Below are 23,533 nucleotides of genomic sequence, written 5' to 3' on the forward strand. Positions count from 1 at the left end.
CAGGAGCCTGCGAGGGGGAAACGTCTCGACATTCCAATCTGTACCCCTGGGATACTACTTGTAGGATCCAGGGGTCCTGTACGGTCCCAGCGTCATGCTGAGAGCTTGGCAGAAGCGGTGGAAGGCTTCTGTTCCTGGGAATGGGCTGCCTGCTGCAGTCTTCTTCCCTTTCCTCTATCCCTGGGCAGATATGACTCTTATAGGGACGAAAGGACTGAGGCTGAAAAGACGGTGTCTTTTTCTGCAGAGATGTGACTTAGGGTAAAAACGGTGGATTTTCCAGCAGTTGCCGTGGCCACCAGGTCCGATGGACCGACCCCAAATAACTCCTCTTCCTTTATACGGCAATACACCTTTGTGCCGTTTGGAATCTGCATCACCTGACCACTGTCGTGTCCATAAACATCTTGTGGCAGATATGGACATCGCACTTACTCTGTCTTGATGCCAGAGTGCAAATATCCCTCTGTGCATCTCGTATATATAGAAATGCATCCTTTAAATGCTCTATAGTCAATAAAATACTGTCCCTGTCAAGGGTATCAATATTTTTAGTCAGGGAATCCGACCAAGCCACCCCAGCTCTGCACATCCAGGCTGAGGCGATCGCTGGTCGCAGTATAACACCAGTATGTGTGTATATACTTTTTATGATATTTTCCAGCCTCCTGTCAGCTGGCTCCTTGAGGACGGCCCTATCTATAGACGGTACCGCCACTTGTTTTGATAAGCGTGTGAGCGCCTTATCCACCCTAAGGGGTGTTTCCCAACGCGCCCTAACTTCTGGCGGGAAAGGGTATACCGCCAATAATTTTCTATCGGGGGGAACCCACGCATCATCACACACTTCCTTTAATTTATCTGATTCAGGAAAAACTACAGGTAGTTTTTTCACATCCCACATAATACCCTCTTTTGTGGTACTTGTAGTATCAGAAATATGTAACACCTCCTTCATTGCCCTTAACATGTAACGTGTGGCCCTAAAGGGAAATACGTTTGTTTCTTCACCGTCGACACTGAAATCAGTGTCCGTGTCTGTGTCTGTCGACCGACTGAGGTAAAAGGACGTTTTAACGCCCCTGACGGTGTTTGAGACGCCTGGACAGGTACTAATTTGTTTGCCAGCCGTCTCATGTCGCCAACCGACCTTGCAGCGTGTTGACATTATCACGTAATTCCATAAATAAGCCATCCATTCCGGTGTCGACTCCCTAGAGAGTGACATCACCATTACAGGCAATTTGCTCCGCCTCCTCACCAACATCGTCCTCATACATGTCGACACACACGTACCGACATATAGCACACACACACAGGGAATGCTCTGATAGAGGACAGGACCCCACTAGCCCCTTGGGGAGACAGAGGGAGAGTTTGCCAGCACACACCAAAGCGCTATATTTTACAGGGATAGCCTTATAATAAGTGCTCCCTTATAGCTGCTTTTATAAAATCACAATTTCGCCAAATTTTGCCCCCCCTCTCTTGATTTAACCCTGTTTCTGTAGTGCAGTGCAGGGGAGAGCCTGGGAGCCTTCCTGACCAGCGGAACTGTGTGAGGAAATGGCGCTGTGTGCTGAGGAGATAGGCCCCGCCCCTTTTTCGGCGGGCTTGTCTCCCGCTCTTTAACGGATTCTGGCAGGGGTTAAATATCTCCATATAGCCCCCGGAGGCTATATGTGAGGTATTTTATGCCAAAAAATAGGTTTACATTGCTTCCCAGGGCGCCCCCCCCCAGCGCCCTGCACCCTCAGTGACTGCCGTGTGAAGTGTGCTGAGAGCAATGGCGCACAGCTGCAGTGCTGTGCGCTACCTTAAGAAGACTGAGGAGTCTTCTGCCGCCGATTCTGGACCTTCTTCTCTTTTCAGCATCTGCAAGGGGGCCGGCGGCGAGGCTCCGGTGACCATCCAGGCTGTACCTGTGATCGTCCCTCTGGAGCTAATGTCCAGTAGCCAAAGAAGCCAATCCATCCTGCACGCAGGTGAGTTCACTTCTTCTCCCCTAAGTCCCTCGATGCAGTGATCCTGTTGCCAGCAGGACTCACTGTAAAATAAAAAACCTAAGCTAAACTTTTCTAAGCAGCTCTTTAGGAGAGCCACCTAGATTGCACCCTTCTCGGCCGGGCACAAAAACCTAACTGAGGCTTGGAGGAGGGTCATAGGGGGAGGAGCCAGTGCACACCACCTGATCCTAAAGCTTTACTTTTTGTGCCCTGTCTCCTGCGGAGCCGCTATTCCCCATGGTCCTTTCAGGAACCCCAGCATCCACTAGGACGATAGAGAAACAGATTTGACTAGCCTATTATTCTGACCAGGGTAAACATGCAGTCACCTCTAGGTAGTTGCTATCGCAGCTAGTATATTGAAAGCTTTGCCACTGAAAGCAAAGCTACTAAATGAGCCTCAAGGAGGAAGTCACACACACACACAGCTCTCTACTGGGTACTGCAATTGGCCAGAGAAACAACTACCCAAAAAGCCTGTTAAAAGAAATCCTGAATAGATTTTTTACACACTTCCCTTGAAAAAACGTTTGGCATAAAATATAAGCATATAAATCCCATTTGGAAAGGGATTGCCTTTAGGATAGGTCCCTATATGCTAGAACATGGGTCTTCAACCTGCGGCCCTCCAGCTGCTGTGGAACTATACATCCCAGCATGCCCTGCCTCAGTTTTAGCATACCTTAATAGGAAAACTGTAGCAGGGCATGCTGGGATGTGTAGTTTCACAGCAGCTGGAGGGCCACAGGTTGAAGACCTGTGTGCTAGAATACTGTACAAATTATCACAAAGTAAAAAACAATAAACCCAACAAAGTTGTTAATAGTATAAATCCACCTTTATGCACTTTGTTTTAGAGATAGGTGCAAAGCAGAGCAAACATTTTTATTTGAAAAATAAAGGGACACAGGGAGTCTGCAGAGGAAGGCATGAGCCTAAAATAGTCATTTCTAATAAGCCGCCAGGAATAAGCCACACTGGCACAAGCAGGATGTAGGTAGGCAGAGCATACTTGCTTACTCTCCAAGGAACGGCCAAATTTCTGTAGTCTCAGGAGTATAACATTAACTTCTTGCATCCCACCCACATCCTAATGAAATGGGTGGAGAATCACACCATCACATGACTTGTGGCATTATGCTACAGGAGGTGGGGAGCATCTAATGATACAAAGCACCCCAACAGTGGCCATCTGCATCTCCCCTTGGTAATTTTGACATATGGCATGAATACAATCTTCGCCCATGTAGAGAACTTCAAATACATTTACCACTAACCATTGCTTAGATACAAATCTTAACTGGTACCCTTTGCTGTGGTGTATTTACAAAACAGACCCTTTGAGTTTATTGGGGCAGATGTATTAAGCCTGGAGAAGTGATAAAGCAGTGATAAGCGGAAGGTGATAACGCACCAGCCAATCAGCTCCTAATTATCAATTTACATATTGGAGCTGATTGGCTACTGCGTTATCACCTTGCACTTATCACGGTTTTATCACTTCACCAGGCATAATACATCTGCCCCATTGTACCTAATAAAGTGTAAATAAAAACTCCACAGAGGGAGGAATTATCCTTTAAAATGCAGCCACCACAATTAGATAACAACAATTGTACTGTTTGTAAAGTAATCTATTAAGAACACGTACTTGTAAAGCTTGTAATTGCCATGTGACGTATAATATGCATGGGACTCCATATTCCTTGGCACGTTATAGGATTCATAAGAGGACGTATTTGCCCGCTGCAAAATAGAACATATATAAGTATACACAATAGTGATTAACCAGGTACCAATAATGTCTATATTTTGAGGTAATCAAAGACATTGGGTAAGGTCTCTATAAACTTTTTTCCTTCAGTCAAAGGTGATGCTGCGGGGTCTTAAGCCACCTTGACTTAGAAGGGAGAAAGGGGTATAACAGCTCCTTTCTGCCAAAAGAAGCCCACATAGGAGGTGGCACTGTCCACATTATAGTGCTTGGAGGGACAAGCAGGTGGCCAGTCTGCAGACCTGGTCTGCTGATGCCCTGTGACACACTGTTTATTAGAGACCTAATGCTGCACCATTAGCCCACAGATAACTAGAACCCCCACTGCAGAAACATCCACCTATTTGCCTTCCAGATCAAGACGGGATTGAGAGGAGGAGGTACATCCATTTACGTGACCACACAAACAGTGAAGTTGAGCATGGCCACTCTGCAGTGTCAACATTGACCATGCCCATTTATAATGTCTCCCTGGTTGAACATGACAGGAACCATGTTGAATTCCTACTATTAGAGTTAGGCTGAAGGAGTTTAGGGTTGGTCTGACATTAGGAACTAGGTAAAGAGTAAGGGACAGAATACAGACCGGAATGCCGCTCCTCAAACTCCTGAGCCAGAAATACATGTCACATGACTGCCGGGACCAAGAAAATAACGCTGGAGCCATTGCACCCTCAAGGACAGGGCAGCTGCACGAGCGACGTTATGTCAACATTCTATCATATAAACATGTAAACTGTGTAGACATGAAGAATGTCGACATGGTCACCATCGGCATTCAAAGCAGGTCGACATGATAAACAACACTCCAAGATGCACTATGGGAAGAAAGCAAGCAGGCAGAGGTAGTGTGATGATTTGGGCACTGTTCTGCTGGGAAACCTTGGATCCTGATATTCACGTGGACGATACTTTGACACATACCACCTTCCTAAACATTGTTGAAGAAAAAGTACACCCCTTCATGGCAACAGTATTCCCTAATGGCAGTGGTCTCTTTCAGGCAGGATCATGCACTATGCCACATAGTAATGGTTCGAGGAACATGTTTAAGGTGCTGGCTTGGCCTCCATTTCCCAGATCTCAAAATTATCAAGTATCTGTGGGATGAGTTGGAAAAGCAAATCCAAGCCATGGTAGCCCCACCAAGCAAATTACTGGACCTAAAGGATCTACAGCTGACGTCTTAGTGCCAGATACTACATGACACCTTCAGATGTCTTGAGGAGTCCATGCCTCGATGGGCCAGACTTGCTTTGGCAGCAACGGGGGGGACGACACAATATTAGGCAGATGGTTGTAATGTTATGGCTGATGGGTGTATATTATTAAGCTGGGGAGTACAAATTTACAGAGCAAGGTGACCTCGTACTATAAACAGTAACAACTGCTAGGACAGAGGGGAGACATTAAGCAGAAGGAAAGCATTTACACGTATTCAAAAAACACATTTTGAAGACAAGAGAGCTAATGAGGGCTGCAAAGGCCCACCATTCCCAAGTGTATTTCCTGACATATGGAAAGGCTCAGAGCTATTGCCATTCCCCAGCTTGTCTCATGCCGTCTAATAGAGATATCTATGTTGCACTGCAGTTGAGAAGCGATGTAATAAAAAGCTTCTCGTACGTAAAAATGTCACCTGTAATAAAGACTATGCCAATGCCTCACAATTTCATGACTAAACAGACATCAAAGAGTCTGACCTAAGAACATGACAATTTCTTAAGAAAAGTTTAGTACTGAATAAACTATCATAAAGCCTAAGATTTTTCTATTGATTTTAATTTTGCTTATCTATAATTATTTTGGTAGGGAACATTAACATTGTGTGATATGAAAGAGGGACTCTTCTTCGTGGTAAAGGTGCGCGGACCAAAAAAGAGGCGTGGTCTCAGGAAAAAGGGCGTAGCTTTGCTGGAGTGTCTACGATTGCGAACCACGCCCCCATTTTTATCACTATGGGGGCATGGCCAGCGCTCTGTGAGCTGCTGGTCATGCCCCCTGCTCCTCTTTCCAAGTGAATAGGCGCTAGAATGTCTATTCATCACTGCTCTGCTGCGTAGAGCAGCAGGTTAGGGAGGATCTCCTAAGTGCCAACCTATCGCGGAACACTGCGACATGCAACTGGGACAGTCCAAGAAAAACGGGTCTGTCCAGCGAAAATCGGGACAGTTTGGGAGGTATGCTTACTTAGAATCTGGACCCTGTCATAAAATATATATATACTTGAGAATAATTTTTCAATAATAACCTCAACCCCAAGAAAAACAAGTGTCTAATGTCTGAAACCACTATAGACAGCATGGATTTTCGAGCGCCCTGCTCTTAAATCCCCAAACAGAATAAAGCTGCACTGCCCCATATAGAGAGAGACGATCACACTAATAACATCTTAGTAATTCAACTTATTTATTTACAGACAGCTATACTAATTGGATCACTATTATTAATGAATTTTAATAGTTTCCTAATTAACAGACGTACAAAAGTATGCTGCCGAACTGTCTGTTCATTGTAAGGTGCAGTATGCATTTTATGATTTTGAAACAAGCAAGTCTTTCCAATTTATATTTCTTGAGCTTTATTATTTCATGGCAACATTGGAAAGTAGCGAACCTTTGGCCACGAGACAGATAACTATGTGATCTTAGGTCATTTCCAGAAAATATTTTTGAAACAATACAAAACCAAACTACTGATCTGACGATAGACGGCACCTGGACATCCATTGCAAGTAGTTTCTGCCTACTGCATATACTGGGCATTACCTTCCGGAGAGTCACATTTCTGAATTCAGGATTAGCTAGTCTTGATAATGGAGAACTGACTTGAACTTCTTCACACCAATCGTCTGCTTTTTTCTTTGGAATTTTAAACTAAATATATAAAACAAATATATATTAAAAATAAATGACCTTCCATTACAGATACCCTATATTATAATAAAACATTGAATTAATTTTACATTCTACCTAAAATTTATTTTGTAATAAATTCCCTCTCCTTCCAACAGGTAGAAACGTGGAGGTCCCACAACCACATCACCAGGTATCACAAAACACATCTGTATGGGGTTTAGGTCATCACAATACTGTCTTTTGGACCTGTGGTGCTCCAAATCTGTTCCCGGTAACCCCAGCAACAACAAACAAATACAAAATTAACTAAGACATCTCAGACAATCTAAGTTTTAGAAGAACAGTTACCTGAATTATGAACGCTGTTACCCTACATGTTATGTGTATTAAACCAGATTGTAACGGCTCTTCTAAAGAGTGGGCTATCTGAAGATGTGTTTCTTAATCTGGAACTAGTTGTAATTGTTCACATAAACACATAGACAATCAATGAGTGGCCACACTACACAGGTGCTCCTACTGTTCCAATAGCTGGTTTTACTGCTAAACATGCATACTGCCCAAACGGAAACATTCTGTTCTTTGACATGCCAGGCTAAATAACCATATTTGAGCATTCTACAAGCACCATCACTTTAAAGCAGGAGTGGGGAACCTGCAGCTCTCCAGTTGTTGCTGAACTACACATCCCAGCATGCCCTACAACCGTTTTAGTATGGCCAAATAGCAAAACTGTAGCAGGGCATGCTGGTATGTGTAGTTCAACAACAGCTGGAGGGCCGAAGGTTCCCCCACCCCTACTTAAATGTATTAACCACAAAGAAAGTGTTTTATATAAATGCTTTCTCTTGCAAAGGTTTAATAATGTTGCAAATTGTTTTTGAGCTTATACATACCCCACTAGTTCTTCCATTTGCTTGAATTAATGGTGGGGATTCTTTTCTTGGTTTTCCCATCATGATCATTTAGCCACTGAAAAACAAGTGTGACATAAATGTCAAATTTCAGAGACAGGTCATGAAGCTGATACAGTACAGAAATGTTTTAATGTAAAAAATAAGACATAGCTAAACATTAATCAAACACTTTTGTATATAATACAATAGGGTTAAATTGAGCGCATATTATACATGCTGTCCCAAAATGCCTAAAATATGAGCAATTTTATTAAAGATAAAAGTACTTGTAGAACCAAACTGAAATGCTCTGCACTTCTAACAGCAAATGGATCCTAAAAGAAGAGTTTATAAATGACAGGATTTTACACTATATAATTCTATACAAATAAACAATTGCAAGTTAATATAATGGTGCTGCCTGCATTAACAAAATATCATGTTTAATACAATATATTTTCTTTAAAGTAACATTTTTAAATAGAAGTTCTATAGCAATATACAGGATATGAACTTTCAATCGCTATAGTTATTATGATTATTAGAGTTGGATTCCATCCTTTACAACACTATAATCTCCAGTTAAATATTTAGTTATTAACAGTATGGGTGTGTCCAATGGAATATTGTTCTTTATATGCGCAACATTAAACTTGTTACGAGAGATCACAACTATAGTAATTAAACATGAAATACATTTGCCAAAGACATTTATAGGCTGCACACATATTAGTTTAATAACACAGGTGTTTATGCTGCACACAGATAAGTATGCATGTATATTAGTGTGACACACTGAGCATGCACCTGCTGTGTATATGTGTATCAGTGCAGGACATACCCTAGCAGGCGGCGCACACACTTATGAGTGAGGGCACATTAGCTGTATGTGTGTGTGAGGCAGAGCAATGCAGTAGGGAAACTAGACGCTACCAATGCGGTAGCGGCAGATGAGCGCCCACTGATGATGCGCTGTGATGATGAGATGATGTCAGACCTATTATACGCAGAGAAATATAGGGCTGGCGATCCGTGACGTCACACGTTGGCACGAAGGAGGATGCGCCACTGAGCCCTGGGGTTACATGTCGCCGGCACAGCTTGCGCTCAATGCCCAGTGCGGTGCCCACCAGACTGCTAGCTGTCACTGCGCGATCACAGCCTCCTCCCAGGTGAGACACGATGATGTCGTCTTCCAGCTTCTTGGATGGCGGATGTGACATCAAACGCAGGAGGCAGGCATAGTGAAGTCATGTGACCACCTGCTGTCACATGATAACAGTTTTGGTCACCACTCACCAGCAGCAGCAGAGCAGAGAGAAGTGAGTCCTCATAGTCATTGTGTTTGTATTGCATGTGCCCATGTCACATTCCTGATCACTACAGGTGTTGTGTGCTTAGCTGGGGGCCTCCTAAACAGGCCTTATGTTCCTTGTAATGGGAAAGCATGATCCCATAATAACTCTTAAACTCTTTTTAAGTATAATAATAGTTTTTCTGTATTTCAAACTTATTTTCCAGTTGTGATAATATGAAATAAATTAGGTAATTATGGTGCACAAGATCACTCTAAAGAACAATATTGATATTTTGCTGATGGTTTTAAAAATAGCAATTTTGTCACGTTATTAGTTGCATTTGTAAATCATATAGTAGAATGAAACATGCATTTCCTTCTTTAGAATTGTAACAGCTGCTTTTCTCACATCTCCACGTTCTGCAGCACATCAGTTTATATTTTTCTCCATTCCCTACTTATTACATAAAAAACACATTGTTGGTATATAAACTTGAAAATGCCAGACCCATACATATTAATGATCTTATTATTCGCTCATTTAAAAATGTACCCTAATTGAGCTGAGACGTAGCCTAATGTTTAAAATGAGTAAGGGCAGCCATGTCAGCAATTCTGGATCAAGATTATCCTGTATATAAATATTTGTTTTATAGATTAGGAATATTAATAGTTTCCTTTATGGAGGACATTAAGATACACGCTGCTGAGCCAAATGCTCTCGTCCTTTAGGAATTGCAAAAGCTGAAATCTAGAAACATGCTAAGGGCTTTTCATCTTGTATTGTCATCAGCAACAGCTTAAAGAATAGGGGTCTATTCATGAAGCAGTGAAACGTGTGGAGAAGTTGGCCATGGCAACCAGGGGTGTAGCGAGCGTGGCTCCAGTGGAGCTCGAGCTCCGGGCGCCAAAGAAGTTAGAGGGCGCACTGCTGCCCGCCATCCCCTTCCCTTTTTAATTTATTTGAATTAAACAAGTAAATAGTTAAATACAGCTACTTACATAGCAGCTCTACCATGGTGTAATGTGTATAAGGGACTCAACCATAGTGTAACGTGTATAAGGGGTACTACTGTGCGGCATAACGTGTATAAGTGGTACTACTGTGTGATATAATGTGAATAATAGACACTACTGTGCGGTGTAATGTGAATTGGTACTATTCTGTGGCCATGCACCTTCCCAATGAGGCCGTTACTTATTTATTATTACCAGTTATTTATAAAGCACACACATATTCCGCAGCGTTTTACAGAGAATATTTTTCCATTCACATCAGTCCCTGCCCCATGGGAGCTTACACTCTATGGGGGTAATTCAGACCTGATTGCTCGCTAGCGTTTTTTGCAGCGCTGCGATCAGGTCAGAATTGTGCATACTTATGCACCGCAATGCGCAGGTACGTCGCACAGGTACAAAGCGGATCGTTGCTGTGCGATGGGTTTTACGAAGAATCCATTCGCACAGCTGATCGCAAGGTGATTGACAGGAAGAAGGCGTTTGTGGGTGTCAACTGACCGTTTTCTGGGAGTGGTTGGAAAAACGCAGACGTGACCAAGCGTTTGCAGGGCAGGTGTCTGACGTCAATTGCGGGCCCGGACAGGCTGAAGTGAGCGCAGTGGGTAAGTCCTGGGCAACTCAGAAACTGCACAAGGTTTTTTTTGTACCGCTCGGCTGCACATGCGATCGCACACTTGCACAGCTGAAATACACTCCCCGGTGGACGGCGACTATGGGAACGCTGGACTGCAACAAAAAACCCTAGCGAGCGATCAGGTCTGAATTAGGACCTACAGTATATTTATTATCACACACACACAACAGGGTTAATTTTTGTTGGGAGCCAATTAACCTACCAGAATATTTTTGTATTGTGGGAGGAAACCCACGCAAGCATGGGGAGGATATACAAACTCAACACACTTAGAGCCATGGTAGGAATCGAACCCATGATCTTAGTGCTGTGAAGCAGTAATGCTAACCATTACACCATCCGTGCTGCCATTCCATATTGTTGTTGCAAGCTTTCGGCATGCACTGACCCTATTTTAAACATGGGGGGCAACCAAAGGAAACTTTCACCCTGAGCTCCACAAGGTCTAGAACCGGCCCTGTCACCAATTTAGGATTTTTAAATATTGTTTATTTTCAAATGTAACATGCCACCACATGTTGACTAGGCCCCCAATTCAGTACAGGGGAGGGGGGCCCCAAAACATATACTTGCTCCGTGCACCATAGCACCTAACTACTCCTCTGATGGCAACCAGTCAGCATTGAAGTGCCATTTATAATTTGCATACTAAACAACTGTACGGAGCAGCTTATTGGTTGCCATGGGCAACTTCTCCTCAGGCTCACTTCTCCACTCTTTTCACTACTTTATGAATAGATTGCTAATTCCACTAATAAACAGAAACTCTAATTATAATATGCTGTTTGTCTGAAGAATGACCAAGTCAGCAAGGCAAAGGAGAGTGTGGCAACCATGTAAATTCTGTCCTCCATTGGAAGTCTTGTGAGTGAACAACACACCACCTCTCTAAAAGAGACCAGATTGGCGTCCATCTAACTTTCCTCATTTCTGATGATCCAGACCTTTTTTTCATTTTTAATATTGAGATAATAAGATTTTACTCACCGGTAAATCTATTTCTCGTAGTCCGTAGTGGATGCTGGGAACTCCGAAAGGACCATGGGGAATAGCGGCTCCGCAGGAGTCTGGGCACAACTAAAAGAAAGCTTTTAGACTACCTGGTGTGCACTGGCACCTCCCACTATGACCCTCCTCCAAGCCTCAGTTAGGATACTGTGCCCGGAGAGCTGACACAATAAGGAAGGATTTTGAATCCCGGGTAAGACTCATACCAGCCACACCAATCACACCGTATAACACGTGATACCATATCCAGTTAACAGTATGAAACATAACTGAGCCTCTCAAAAGATGGCTCATAACAATAACCCGTTAGTGAACAATAACTATGTACAATTATTGCAGACAATCCGCACTTGGGACGGGCGCAAAGCATCCACTACGGACTACGAGAAATAGATTTACCGGTGAGTAAAATCTTATTTTCTCTAACGTCCTAGTGGATGCTGGGAACTCCGAAAGGACCATGGGGATTATACCAAAGCTCCCAAACGGGCGGGAGAGTGCGGATGACTCTGCAGCACCGAATGAGAGAACTCAAGGTCCTCCTCAGCCAAGGTATCAAATTTTTAGAATTTTGCAAACGTGTTTGCCCCTGACCAAGTAGCAGCTCGGCAAAGTTGTAAAGCCGAGACCCCTCGGGCAGCCGCCCAAGATGAGCCCACCTTCCTTGTAGAATGGGCTTTAACTGATTTAGGATGCGGCAGTCCAGCCGCAGAATGCGCCAGCTGAATTGTGCTACAAATCCAGCGAGCAATAGTCTGCTTAGAAGCAGGAGCACCCAGTTTGTTGGGTGCATACAGGATAAATAGCGAGTCAGTTTTCCTGACTCCAGCCGTCCTGGAAACATAAATTTTCAAGGCCCTGACTACGTCCAGCAACTTGGAATCCTCCAAGTCGCTAGTAGCCGCAGGCACTACAATAGGTTGGTTCAAGTAAAAAGCTGATACCACCTTAGGGAGAAACTGGGGACGAGTCCTCAATTCTGCCCTATCCATATGGAAAATCAGATAAGGGCTTTTAAATGACAAAGCCGCCAATTCTGATACACGCCTGGCCGAAGCCAAGGCCAATAACATGACCACTGTCCACGTGAGATATTTTAGATCCACGGTCTTTAGTGGCTCAAACCAATGTGATTTTAGGAAATTCAACACCACGTTGAGATCCCAGGGTGCCACTGGAGGCACAAAAGGGGGCTGAATATGCAGCACTCCTTTTACAAATGTCTGAACCTCAGGTAGTGAAGCTAGTTCTTTTTGGAAGAAAATCGACAGAGCCGATATCTGCACCTTAATGGAGCTTAATTTTAGGCCCATAGTCACTCCTGCCTGTAGGAAGTGCAGAAATCGACCCAGCTGAAATTCCTCTGTTGGGGCCTTATTGGCCTCACACCAAGCAACATATTTCCGCCATATGCGGTGATAATGCTTTACAGTTACATCTTTCCTGGCTTTAATCAGCGTAGGAATGACATCCTCCGGAATGCCCTTTTCCTTTAGGATCCGGTGTTCAACCGCCATGCCATCAAACGCAGCCGCGGTAAGTCTTGGAACAGACAGGGCCCCTGCTGCAGCAGGTCCTGTCTGAGCGGCAGAGGCCATGGGTCCTCTGAGATCATCTCTTGAAGTTCCGGGTACCACGCTCTTCTTGGCCAATCCGGAACCACGAGTATTGTCCTTACTCCTCGTTTTCTTATTATTCTCAGTACCTTTGGTATGAGAGGCAGAGGAGGGAACACATAAACCGACTGGTACACCCACGGTGTCACTAGAGCGTCCACCGCTATCGCCTGAGGGTCCCTTGACCTGGCGCAATATCTCTCTAGTTTTTTGTTTAGGCGGGACGCCATCATGTCCACCTGTGGTTTTTCCCACTGGTTTACAATCATTTGAAAGACTTCTGGATGAAGTCCCCACTCTCCCGGGTGGAGGTCGTGCCTGCTGAGGAAGTCTGCTTCCCAGTTGTCCACTCCCGGAATGAACACTGCTGACAGTGCTAGCACATGATTTTCCGCCCATCGGAGAATCCTTGTGGCTTCTGCCATTGCCGTCCTGCTTCTTGTGCCGCCCTGTCGGTTTACATGGGCGACCGCCGTGATGTTGTCTGACTGGATCAGTACCGGCTGGTGTAGAAGCAGGGGTTTTGCCTGACTTAGGGCATTGTAAATGGCCCTCAGTTCTAGAATATGTATGTGTAGGGAAGTCTCCTGACTCGACCATAATCCTTGGAAGTTTCTTCCCTGTGTGACTGCCCCCCAGCCTCGAAGGCTGGCATCCGTGGTCACCAGGACCCAGTCCTGTATGCCGAATCTGCGGCCCTCTAGAAGATGAGCACTCTGCAGCCACCACAGCAGAGACACCCTGGTTCTTGGAGACAGGGTTATTAGCCGATGCATCTGAAGATGCGATCCGGACCATTGGTCCAACAGGTCCCACTGAAAGATTCTGGCATGGAACCTGCCGAAAGGAATTGCTTCGTAAGAAGCCACCATCTTTCCCAGGACTCGCGTGCAGTGATGCACCGACACCTGTTTTGGTTTCAGGAGGTTTCTGACTAGAGACGACAGCTCCATGGCTTTTTCCTCTGGGAGAAACACTTTTTTCTGGACTGTGTCCAGAATCATTCCCAGGAACAGTAGACGTGTCGTCGGAACCAGCAGTGACTTTGGAATATTTAGAATCCAACCGTGCTGGTGTAGCACCTCCTGAGATAGTGCTACTCCTACCAACAACTGCTCCTTGGATCTCGCCTTTATTAGGAGATCGTCCAAGTATGGGATAATTAAAACTCCCTTTTTTCGAAGGAGTATCATCATTTCCGCCATTACCTTGGTAAACACCCTCGGTGCCGTGGACAGACCAAACGGCAGCGTCTGGAATTGGTAATGGCAATTCTGTACCGCAAATCTGAGGTACTCCTGGTGAGGATTGTAAATGGGGACATGCAGGTAAGCATCCTTGATGTCCAGGGATACCATGTAATCCCCCTCGTCTAGACTTGCAATAACCGCCCTGAGCGATTCCATCTTGAACTTGAATTTTTTTATGCATGTGTTCAAGGATTTCAAATTTAAAATGGGTCTCACCGAACCGTCCGGTTTCGGTACCACAAACAGTGTGGAATAGTAACCCCGTCCTTGTTGAAGTAGGGGCACCTTGACTATCACGCGCTGGGAATACAGCTTGTGAATTGCCTCTAGCACAGCCTCCCTGTCCGAGGGAGTTGCTGGCAAGGCTGATTTGAGGAAACGGCGGGGGGGAGACGCCTCGAATTCCAGCTTGTACCCCTGAGATACTACTTGAAAGATCCAGGGATCCACCTGTGAGCGAGCCCACTGATCGCTGAAATTTTGGAGGCGGCCCCCCACCGTACCTGGCTCCGCCTGTGGATCCCCACCGTCATGCGGCGGACTTGGAAGAAGCGGGGGAGGACTTTTGCTCCTGGGAACTAGCTGTTTGTTGCAGCCTTTTTCCCCTACCTCTGCCTCTGGGCAGAAAGGACCCGCCTTTTCCTCGCCTGTTTTTCTGGGTCCGAAAGGACTGTACCTGATAAAACGGCGCTTTTTTAGGCTGTGAGGGAACATGGGGTAAAAATGCTGACTTCCCAGCTGTCGCTGTGGAAACGAGGTCCGAGAGACCATCCCCGAATAACTCCTCACCCTTATAAGGCAAAACTTCCATGTGCCTTTTGGAATCTGCATCCCCTGTCCACTGCCGGGTCCATAAGCCTCTCCTAGCAGAAATGGACAATGCACTTATTTTAGATGCCAGCCGGCAGATCTCCCTCTGTGCATCTCTCATGTATAAGACTGAGTCTTTTATATGCTCTATGGTTAGCAGAATAGTGTCCCTGTCAAGGGTGTCAATATTTTCTGACAGGGAATCTGACCACGCAGCGGCAGCACTGCACATCCATGCTGACGCAATAGCTGGCCTAAGTATAATGCCTGTGTGTGTATAAATAGACTTCAGGATCGCCTCCTGTTTTCTATCCGCAGGCTCCTTCAGGGCGGCCGTATCCGGAGACGGAAGTGCCACCTTTTTAGACAAACGTGTGAGCGCTTTATCCACCCTAGGAGGTGTTTCCCAACGTGCCCTATCCTCTGGCGGGAAAGGGAACGCCATTAGTAATTTTTTTGAGATTATCAATCTCTTATCAGGGAAAGCCCACGCTTCTTCACACACTTCATTTAATTCTTCAGATGGGGGAAAAACTACGGGTAGTTTTTTCTCCCCAAACATAATACCCTTTTTTGTGGTACCTGGGTTTAAATCTGAAATGTGTAACACCTCTTTCATTGCCTCAATCATGCAGCGAATGGCCTTAGTGGACATTAGATTAGACTCATCGTCGTCGACACTGATATCAGTATCCGTGTCGACATCTGGGTCTGCGATCTGAGGTAGCGGGCGTTTTAGAGCCCCTGATGGCCTTTGAGACACCTGGGCAGGCACAAGCTGAGAAGCCGGCTGTCCCGCATTTGGCATGTCGTCAAATTTTTTGTGTAAGGAGTCGACACTTGCACGTAATTCCTTCCATAAAACCATCCACTCAGGTGTCTGCCCCGCAGGGGGTGACATCACTTCTACAGGCATCTGCTCCGCCTCCACATAATTTTCCTCCTCAAACATGTCGACACAGCCGTACCGACACACCGCACACACACCGGGAATGCTCTAAACAGAGGACAGGACCCCACAGAAGCCCTTTGGGGAGACAGAGAGAGAGTATGCCAGCACACACCAGAGCGCTATATACTGCAGGGACTAACTGAATTATGTCCCCTATAGCTGCTATAATATTTACTGCGCCTAAATTTAGTGCCCCCCCCCCCCCCCCCCCCTCTCTTTTTTACCCTTTTTCTGTAGTGTAGACTGCAGGGGAGAGCCAGGGAGCTTCCTTCCAGCGGAACTGTGAGGGAAAAATGGCGCCAGTGTGCTGAGGGGGATAGCTCCGCCCCTTTTTCGCTGACTATTCTCCCGCTTTTTTAAGGATTCTGGCAGGGGTAATTATCACATATATAGCCTCTGGGGCTATATATTGTGATTGTTTTGCCAGCCAAGGTGTTTTTATTGCTGCACAGGGCGCCCCCCCCCCCCCCCCCCCAGCGCCCTGCACCCTCAGTGACCGGAGTGTGAAGTGTGTATGAGAAGCAATGGCGCACAGCTGCAGTGCTGTGCGCTACCTTGGAGAAGACAGAAGTCTTCATGCCGCCGATTTTCCGGACTTCTTCTTGCTTCTGGCTCTGTAAGGGGGACGGCGGCGCGGCTCCGGGACCGAACACCAAGGCCAGTTCCATGCGGTCGGTCCCTCTGGAGCTAATGTTGTCCAGTAGCCTAAGAAGCCCAAGCTAGCTGCAAGCAGGTAGGTTCGCTTCTTCTCCCCTTAGTCCCTCGTTGCAGTGAGCCTGTTGCCAGCAGGTCTCACTGTAAAATAAAAAACCTAAAATATACTTTCTTCTAAGAGCTCAGGAGAGCCCCTAGTGTGCATCCAGCTCGGCCGGGCACAAAAATCTAACTGAGGCTTGGAGGAGGGTCATAGTGGGAGGAGCCAGTGCACACCAGGTAGTCTAAAAGCTTTCTTTTAGTTGTGCCCAGACTCCTGCGGAGCCGCTATTCCCCATGGTCCTTTCGGAGTTCCCAGCATCCACTAGGACGTTAGAGAAAGTATGTTAGCGACAACGTATTTGCTCCAGGAGCGTGCAAGAACCAGGAATGTGGTGGTGAGTGCACGCAGCATCTTGCTGGAACTGACAACATATCTAACATTTTGGTAAGGGTATATTCCACTCAAAACTGGTACATTCTTGGGTTGCATTATTCTTGAATGGCAATTTATTTGTAAATATCACAGTTAATAATGATTTTGTGGGGCTGTCCTTTTCTGTTGTCTATATTTAATTGGGGTGGTCTTCAGTATGCCGAATGTCAGGATCCCGGCGCACAGTATACCGGCGCCGGAATCCCGACACCCGGCATACCGACAGCTATTCTCCCTCGTGGGGGTCCACGACCCCCCTGGAGGGAGAATAAAATAGCGTGGCGAGCACAGCAAGCCCGCAAGGGGCTCCTTTGCGCTCACCACGCTGTCGGTATGCCGGCGGTCGGGCTCCCGGCGCCGGTATGCTGGTCGCCGGGAGCCCGAATGCCGGCATACCGTACTACACCCTTTAATTGTGCTAAGGCAGAACATTGCACAACAAAACCCCAGGAAGAAAGTAGCCAGTTTATCCTCACTACAGAAAAAAAACATTCTTGACCTTATTAATGGTAATCAGATTAATTCTCTGCATCCAAATATTGGCGTTTGCTTATTATAGCTATGGACACAATCAAATCTGCCTTTACAACCTCCCATGGTAAGGGGGTAATGAGATAGGCCTAAGGAGATATATATAACTCCATAGGACTACCAATTAATTCAGTACTTGTGAGTGATGCATATATAACGTTAATCAGCTGGATGATCCCATATAATTATTATTATTATTATCCTTTATTTATATGGCGCCACAAGGGTTCCGCAGCGTCCAATTACAGAGTACATATGCACATAATCAAAACAGGAAAACAGTGACTTACAGTTGAAAACAATATAGGACAAGTACAGGGTAACTAAGCATAACTACACCAGTAAATGACAGAGATAAGTTCCAGGTGGCCAAAAAACTGCGTAATTTGGGCAGTTGATGATTATTAAAGTAAGAAAAGGATAAGCACATGAGGGAAGAGGGCACTGCTCGTGAGAGCTTACAATCTAATACATATAGTACCACTGTAAAAGAAAAAATATTACAATTTATTAAAAACTGTAGAAATAATATAATGAAAAATAATCAGTAGAAAACCGACTATCAAGATTATCACATACAGAATCACATAAAATGTCACAGCGTGCCGGAGCCTGGCTCCTTCTTAATGAGTTTGGCAGCGCTGGTTCCCTGGGACAGCTGTAGATCTGTTGCTCCATGGTAAAGTTCCTCCTCACTGTAGGGGCAGCTGCCCAGGGCTCCATGATTCTAAGGGCCTTCAAGCAGGATCAAGGGATACATGGGGCATTTATCCGCCAGCTTGTGCCTCCAGAGCTTCTTGGGAGGCAGGTAGAGAATGTTGCCTTGCCGTTCTGATAGAGAACGCTGTCTGGCTGCTCTGATTGCGTGCATATCTGCCTCCCAGCCTGCAGCCAGATAGTGAATTGTTGTCAGGATGCTGATTGGTATATGGCTGGAGCTATCCACCAATTAGAGTGCTCACAGCCATTCAGTGTATGGAAAAGCATGTGCAGATATGACGCCGGGCCACAGGCGGGATAAGTTACGATTTTGTTTTTATTATTCTTGCCAATGGGTGGATATGGGACCTAGTGAATAGCTTTGTGCAGGGCCTACAGTGCTGGTAAGATGACCCTGCATAGGGAAGTGCTCACTGGCTGTTTAAAAATAGGATTTTAATTACCTAACGGTGGTCCATAGGAGCCGGTGCACTTTAAATTTCTTCACTGGGTGTGCTGGCTCCTCCCCTCTATGCCCCCTCCCACGGTCAGTTAGATAAAACCGTGCCCGAAGGAGAAAGGAAATACATGAGAGAAGGAACATAACAAGAATGAGTGGTGAGATTTATACACCATCACACCACTAACATAAAACAATCAGCAACGGCTGGTAACCAAACAGCAACAGCTGAACAGGTAACCATAGAAAAGACAACCTGCAGAAAAGTCAACGCACTGAGGCGGGCGCCCAATATCCCTTATGGACTACGAGAAAAGGATTTACCGGTAGTTAATTAAAATCCTATTTTCTCTAGCATCCATAAGGGATATTGGGACGGGAACATGCAGGGACTGCTGCAGCACCCCCTGCCCAAACTGGGTATCCTCTTTGGCCAGGGTATCAAACCTGTAGAACTTCACGAAGGTGTTCTTCCCTGACCAGGTAGCAGCTCGGCATAGTTGCAAGGCTGAGACTCCACGGGCAGCCGCCCAGGAAGACCCCACTGATCTTATAGAGTGGGCCTTCAGAGACCTAGGAACAGGTAAGGCTGCCGATACATAGGCCTGTTGGATAGTAAGCCTAAGCCAATGAGCAATAGACTGCTTTGAAGCAGGACAACCCTTTTTCTCTGCATCATATAGCACGAACAAAGAATCTGTCTTTCTGATCCGAGCCGTTCTTTTGACAGAGATCTTCAAGGCTCGCACCGCATCCAGTGCCTCCAGAGGAGTAGAAGTGCCAGAACTTGACGGAACCACAATAGTTTGATTCAAGCGGAACGCAGAGACGACCTTCGTCAGGAACTGCTGCCTAGTCCTGAACTCCGCTCTGTCCTCATAAAAGACCCAGTAAGCGCTTTTACACAATAAGGCCCCCAATTCTGAGACACGCCTAGCAGAAGCCAGGGCCAATAACATCACCGTCTTCCACGTGAGGTTCTTGTCTCATACCCTCATCAGAGGTTCAAACCAGGAGGACTGTAGAAATTCCAACACTACATTCAAATCCCAGGGTGTCGTGGGTGGCACAAAAGGAGGTTGAATGTGAAGCACCCCTTGCAAGAAGGTCTGAACTTCTGGCAACACTGCCGGTTTTCTTCCGGAAGAAAATTGAGAGAGCTAAAATCTGGACCTTAATGGAACCCAGATGTAAGCCCTTATCCACACCAGCCTGCAGGAAACATAGGAAACGTCCCACGTGGAACTCCGCAGGCGGATACGTGCAATCCTTGCACAAAGAGATCTATCTTCTCCTTATGATGATAGTGTTTTGACGTCACAGGAACCAGGGTAGCAACAACCTTTTTGGAAAGTCCCTTGTGAGCTAGGATGTTCCGCTCAACCTCCATGCCGTCAAACAAAACCACCGTAAGTCCAGGTAGACTAACGGACCTTGTTGAAGAAGATCTCTTCTCAGTGGCAGAGGCCAAGGGTCTTCAACAGACATGTCCAGAAGATCCACGTACCATGCCCTCCAAGGCCAATCCGGGCAATCAGAATTGCCTGGACTCCTTGATTCCTGATTCGCTTGAGCACCCGTGGGAGCAATGAAATTGGAGGAAACAGGTGACATCGGTGCATCCACTGCCCTCGCCTGAGGGTCCCTGGTTCGTAAGCAAAACCAACAAAGTTTCTTGTTGAGTCGAGAAGTCGTCATGTCTATTTGTGGGCAGCTCCACTGGTCGATGAGCTGCTAAATCAACTGATGGTTGTCATGATCCTGACTGTTGTTCTCATACTTGGTGACTTGCCTCTGCCATCTGTCCTGGATCCTGCGTCTTTTCTGCTCACTGGGATAAACAGCTTGCCAGTACCATGAGTTTCCTGAGTGATGAGTTCTCTGCCTGGAAGGTGAGAGTTAACGAGCTGTTGATTAACCTTCTGTGTGAATACTGTATACAGCAAGTCTCTCTATGCTGTGCCTACACAGCAATCGTTGTTATTATACTATGTACCAGAGGTTCCAGGGCGCGGTCCTCGGGGCACCCCAATGGTCCGGGTTTTAGGAATATCGATGGCTCAGCACAGATGGTTAAATCAAATTGACTAAGGTGTTAATTAAGTCACCTGTGGCCAAGCATGGATACACTTGGGACCGGGGCCGTTGGGGTACCTTGAGGACCGCGTTTGGGAACCTCTGCTATATGCCTCTCTGACGCCAGTTTTCACCAGATACATTCTCCACTGTGCTAAGCTCTCTGGTGTTTGGGCCTACAAGTCAGCATCCTCTGCTCATTTTAGGAGTTCAGGATTCAGTGTTTATAGGGCCTACTAGGCCTCACTCCACATTAGAGCCTAACCTGGAGTATTGACATGACAGGGTCTGATCACCTGACCTGGAGCTATCCAATCATGTGCCAGCCTGAGACTCTCTGACTAATCTAACTCTGTGCACCAATCACCAAGGACCAGGAACTATAAGTAAAGAGACTTGTGTTACAGAAGCTGCCAGTTCCTTGTGTCACACAGCTCTGTGTGAGCTTAGTAGCTGAGCTCCCTAAGAGGTAACACTTTTACCTTGGTTCCTGTAAAACTCTGCTCTTTTGCTACCCAGCCTGGTTTACAGTTGTGTTACCAGTTCTATCCAGTATCAGTCTCGTTTTAAAGCCACAGCCGCAGTATTCTTCAGTCTCGTCTTAAAGACACAGCTGCAGTATTCTTCAGTCTCGTCTCAAAGTCACAGCCACAGTCATTGTTCTATGTACAGTTGCGTTTCAGTTAAACCGGTACCCAGCCCGGTTCACAGTGCGGTTCTCAGTCTCACCGGTAACCAGCCCGGTTTAACTTCAGCTCTCCTCCCAGTTCTGCGCAACTCCAGAGAACCTATTTCATAGTAACTTTGAGTACACAAACACCTACTCCTGTGACAGTATATCCAGTTCATTATTACCAATACATTCACCATCCTGCTATCAAGTCCCTGGTGATCCAGTGTTCAGGATATGGCTCCCTCTGCCGAGGCCCGGGTTTGACCCCCGGTCAGGGATTGCTACTTACTACTTCATCTCACTGATTCCCACAGACCAGCCAAATATACACATAGTCCTCCAGTTACATGCACGGACTTCACATACATGCTGGGTTCACAAAAACCACAGTCATGACAATGGTGAAGCCCCCACTCTCCCGGGTGGAGATCGTGACGACTCAGGAAGTCTGCTTCCCAGTTGTCTACTCCTGGAATGAAGATTGTGGATAGTGCTCTTGCATTTCTTTCTACCCAGAGGACTATCTTTGACACCTCTCGCATGCAGGCCCTGCTTTTTGTCCCTCCTTGACGCTTGATGTATGCCACTGCTGTGGCGTTGTCCCAACTGTACCTGTGTCACGTGATCCCTGAGTAGAGGAGAGGCCTGAAGCAGAGCATTGTAGATCGCCCGAAGTTTCAGAATGTTGATCGGAAGGAGGGCTTTGTGGGCTGACCACCTGCCTTGGAACTGAGCCCCTTGGGTGGCAGCTCCCCATCCTCTCAGACTCGCATCCGTCGTGAGGAGGATCCAATCCTGAATCCCGAAACTCCGGCCTTCCAGGAGATTGGAAGACTGCAGCCACCACAGGAGGGAAATCCTGGCCTGAGGTGACAGCTGTATTATCCGGTGCCTCTGTAGATGTGTTCAGGAGATCCAATTGAAATGTTCTGGCATGGAACCTCCCATATTGGATCGCCTCGTTTGAGGCAACCATCTTCCCCAACAATCTTATGCAAGATGGATGGATATTCGATCAGGTTGGAGAACCATATGGACCATCTCCTGAAGTATTCTCACCTTGTCCTCTGGGAGGAACACCTTCTGAGCCACAGTATCCAGTAACGTCCCCAGGAACATGAGCTGCTGAGTTGGCTCAAAGTGGGATTTCTGTAGATTGAGAATCCACCCATGGTGTGACATAAGTTGGAAAGTGCGGTCAATATGGAGCAAGAAAAGCTCCCTGGATCTTGCTTTTATCAGGAGATCATCCAAATAAGGGTCAAAATTGACCCCCTGGACCCGGAGCTGGAACATCATCTCTGCCATTACCTTCGTGAACACCCTTGGAGCTGTGGACAGGCCGAAGGGTAGTGCCTGGAACTGGTAGTGACCGTCCAGTAGGGTAAACCTCAGATAAATCTAATGAGGTGGCCAAATCGGAATATGGCGATAGGCGTCCGTCCTTGATATCCAGGAAGACCATTAATTCCTGTTCTTCCAGGCCCGCAATCACTGGATTCCATTTTGAACTTGAAAACCTTTAGGTAAGGGTTCAAGGACTTCAGATTCAAAATGGGCCTTACCGAACCGTCCGGCTGCGGTACCACAAACAGGTTGGAATAATAACCCTTTCCTCATTGTTGTATTGGTACTGGAACAATGACGTGGGACAGGACCAACTTTCGGATGGCCTGTTGCAACGTAACTTGCATATCCTCCAAAGCTGGTAAGCTTGATTTGAAAAACCGTTGGGGAGGAGCACCGTCGAACTCCAGCTTGTAGCCCTGAGAAATGAGGTCCTTGACCCAGATATCCTTGCAGGAAACCTCCCAGACGTGGCTGAAGTGACGCAGTTGAGCTCC

The 23,533-nt window shown here is 46.3% G+C and overlaps 2 protein-coding genes across 7 annotated transcripts in view; one reads left to right on the forward strand and one right to left on the reverse strand.

Moving 5' to 3' along the window:
- Positions 1-8,749, reverse strand: part of SENP7 (SUMO specific peptidase 7) — a 183,985-nt gene extending 175,236 nt beyond the window's left edge. For 4 of the 6 annotated variants that reach the window (XM_063953582.1, XM_063953581.1, XM_063953583.1 and 1 more), the window contains exons 1-4: positions 8,532-8,621; positions 7,535-7,610; positions 6,549-6,656; positions 3,658-3,752 (exon numbers count right to left, since the gene is read on the reverse strand). In XM_063953582.1, the coding sequence (XP_063809652.1) occupies positions 3,658-3,752; positions 6,549-6,656; positions 7,535-7,603 (272 nt within the window). In that variant the 5' untranslated portion in view covers positions 7,604-7,610; positions 8,532-8,621. Of the gene's footprint in view, positions 1-3,657; positions 3,753-6,548; positions 6,657-7,534; positions 7,611-8,375; positions 8,463-8,531; positions 8,622-8,664 lie in introns of those variants that run through there. The other 2 variants (XM_063953579.1, XM_063953580.1) reach the window with 2 other exon arrangements.
- Positions 8,750-8,765: 16 nt separating this feature from the next.
- LOC135025956 (putative protein ARB2BP) overlaps positions 8,766-23,533 on the forward strand; it is a 44,922-nt gene continuing 30,154 nt past the window's right edge. The window contains exon 1 of the mRNA XM_063953584.1: positions 8,766-8,856. Coding sequence (XP_063809654.1) covers position 8,856 — 1 coding nt within the window. The 5' untranslated portion in view covers positions 8,766-8,855. The remainder of the gene's footprint in view (positions 8,857-23,533) is intronic.

The sequence above is a fragment of the Pseudophryne corroboree genome, chromosome 2, assembly GCF_028390025.1.
Source record: "Pseudophryne corroboree isolate aPseCor3 chromosome 2, aPseCor3.hap2, whole genome shotgun sequence".
NCBI classification, from domain to species: Eukaryota; Metazoa; Chordata; class Amphibia; order Anura; family Myobatrachidae; genus Pseudophryne; species Pseudophryne corroboree.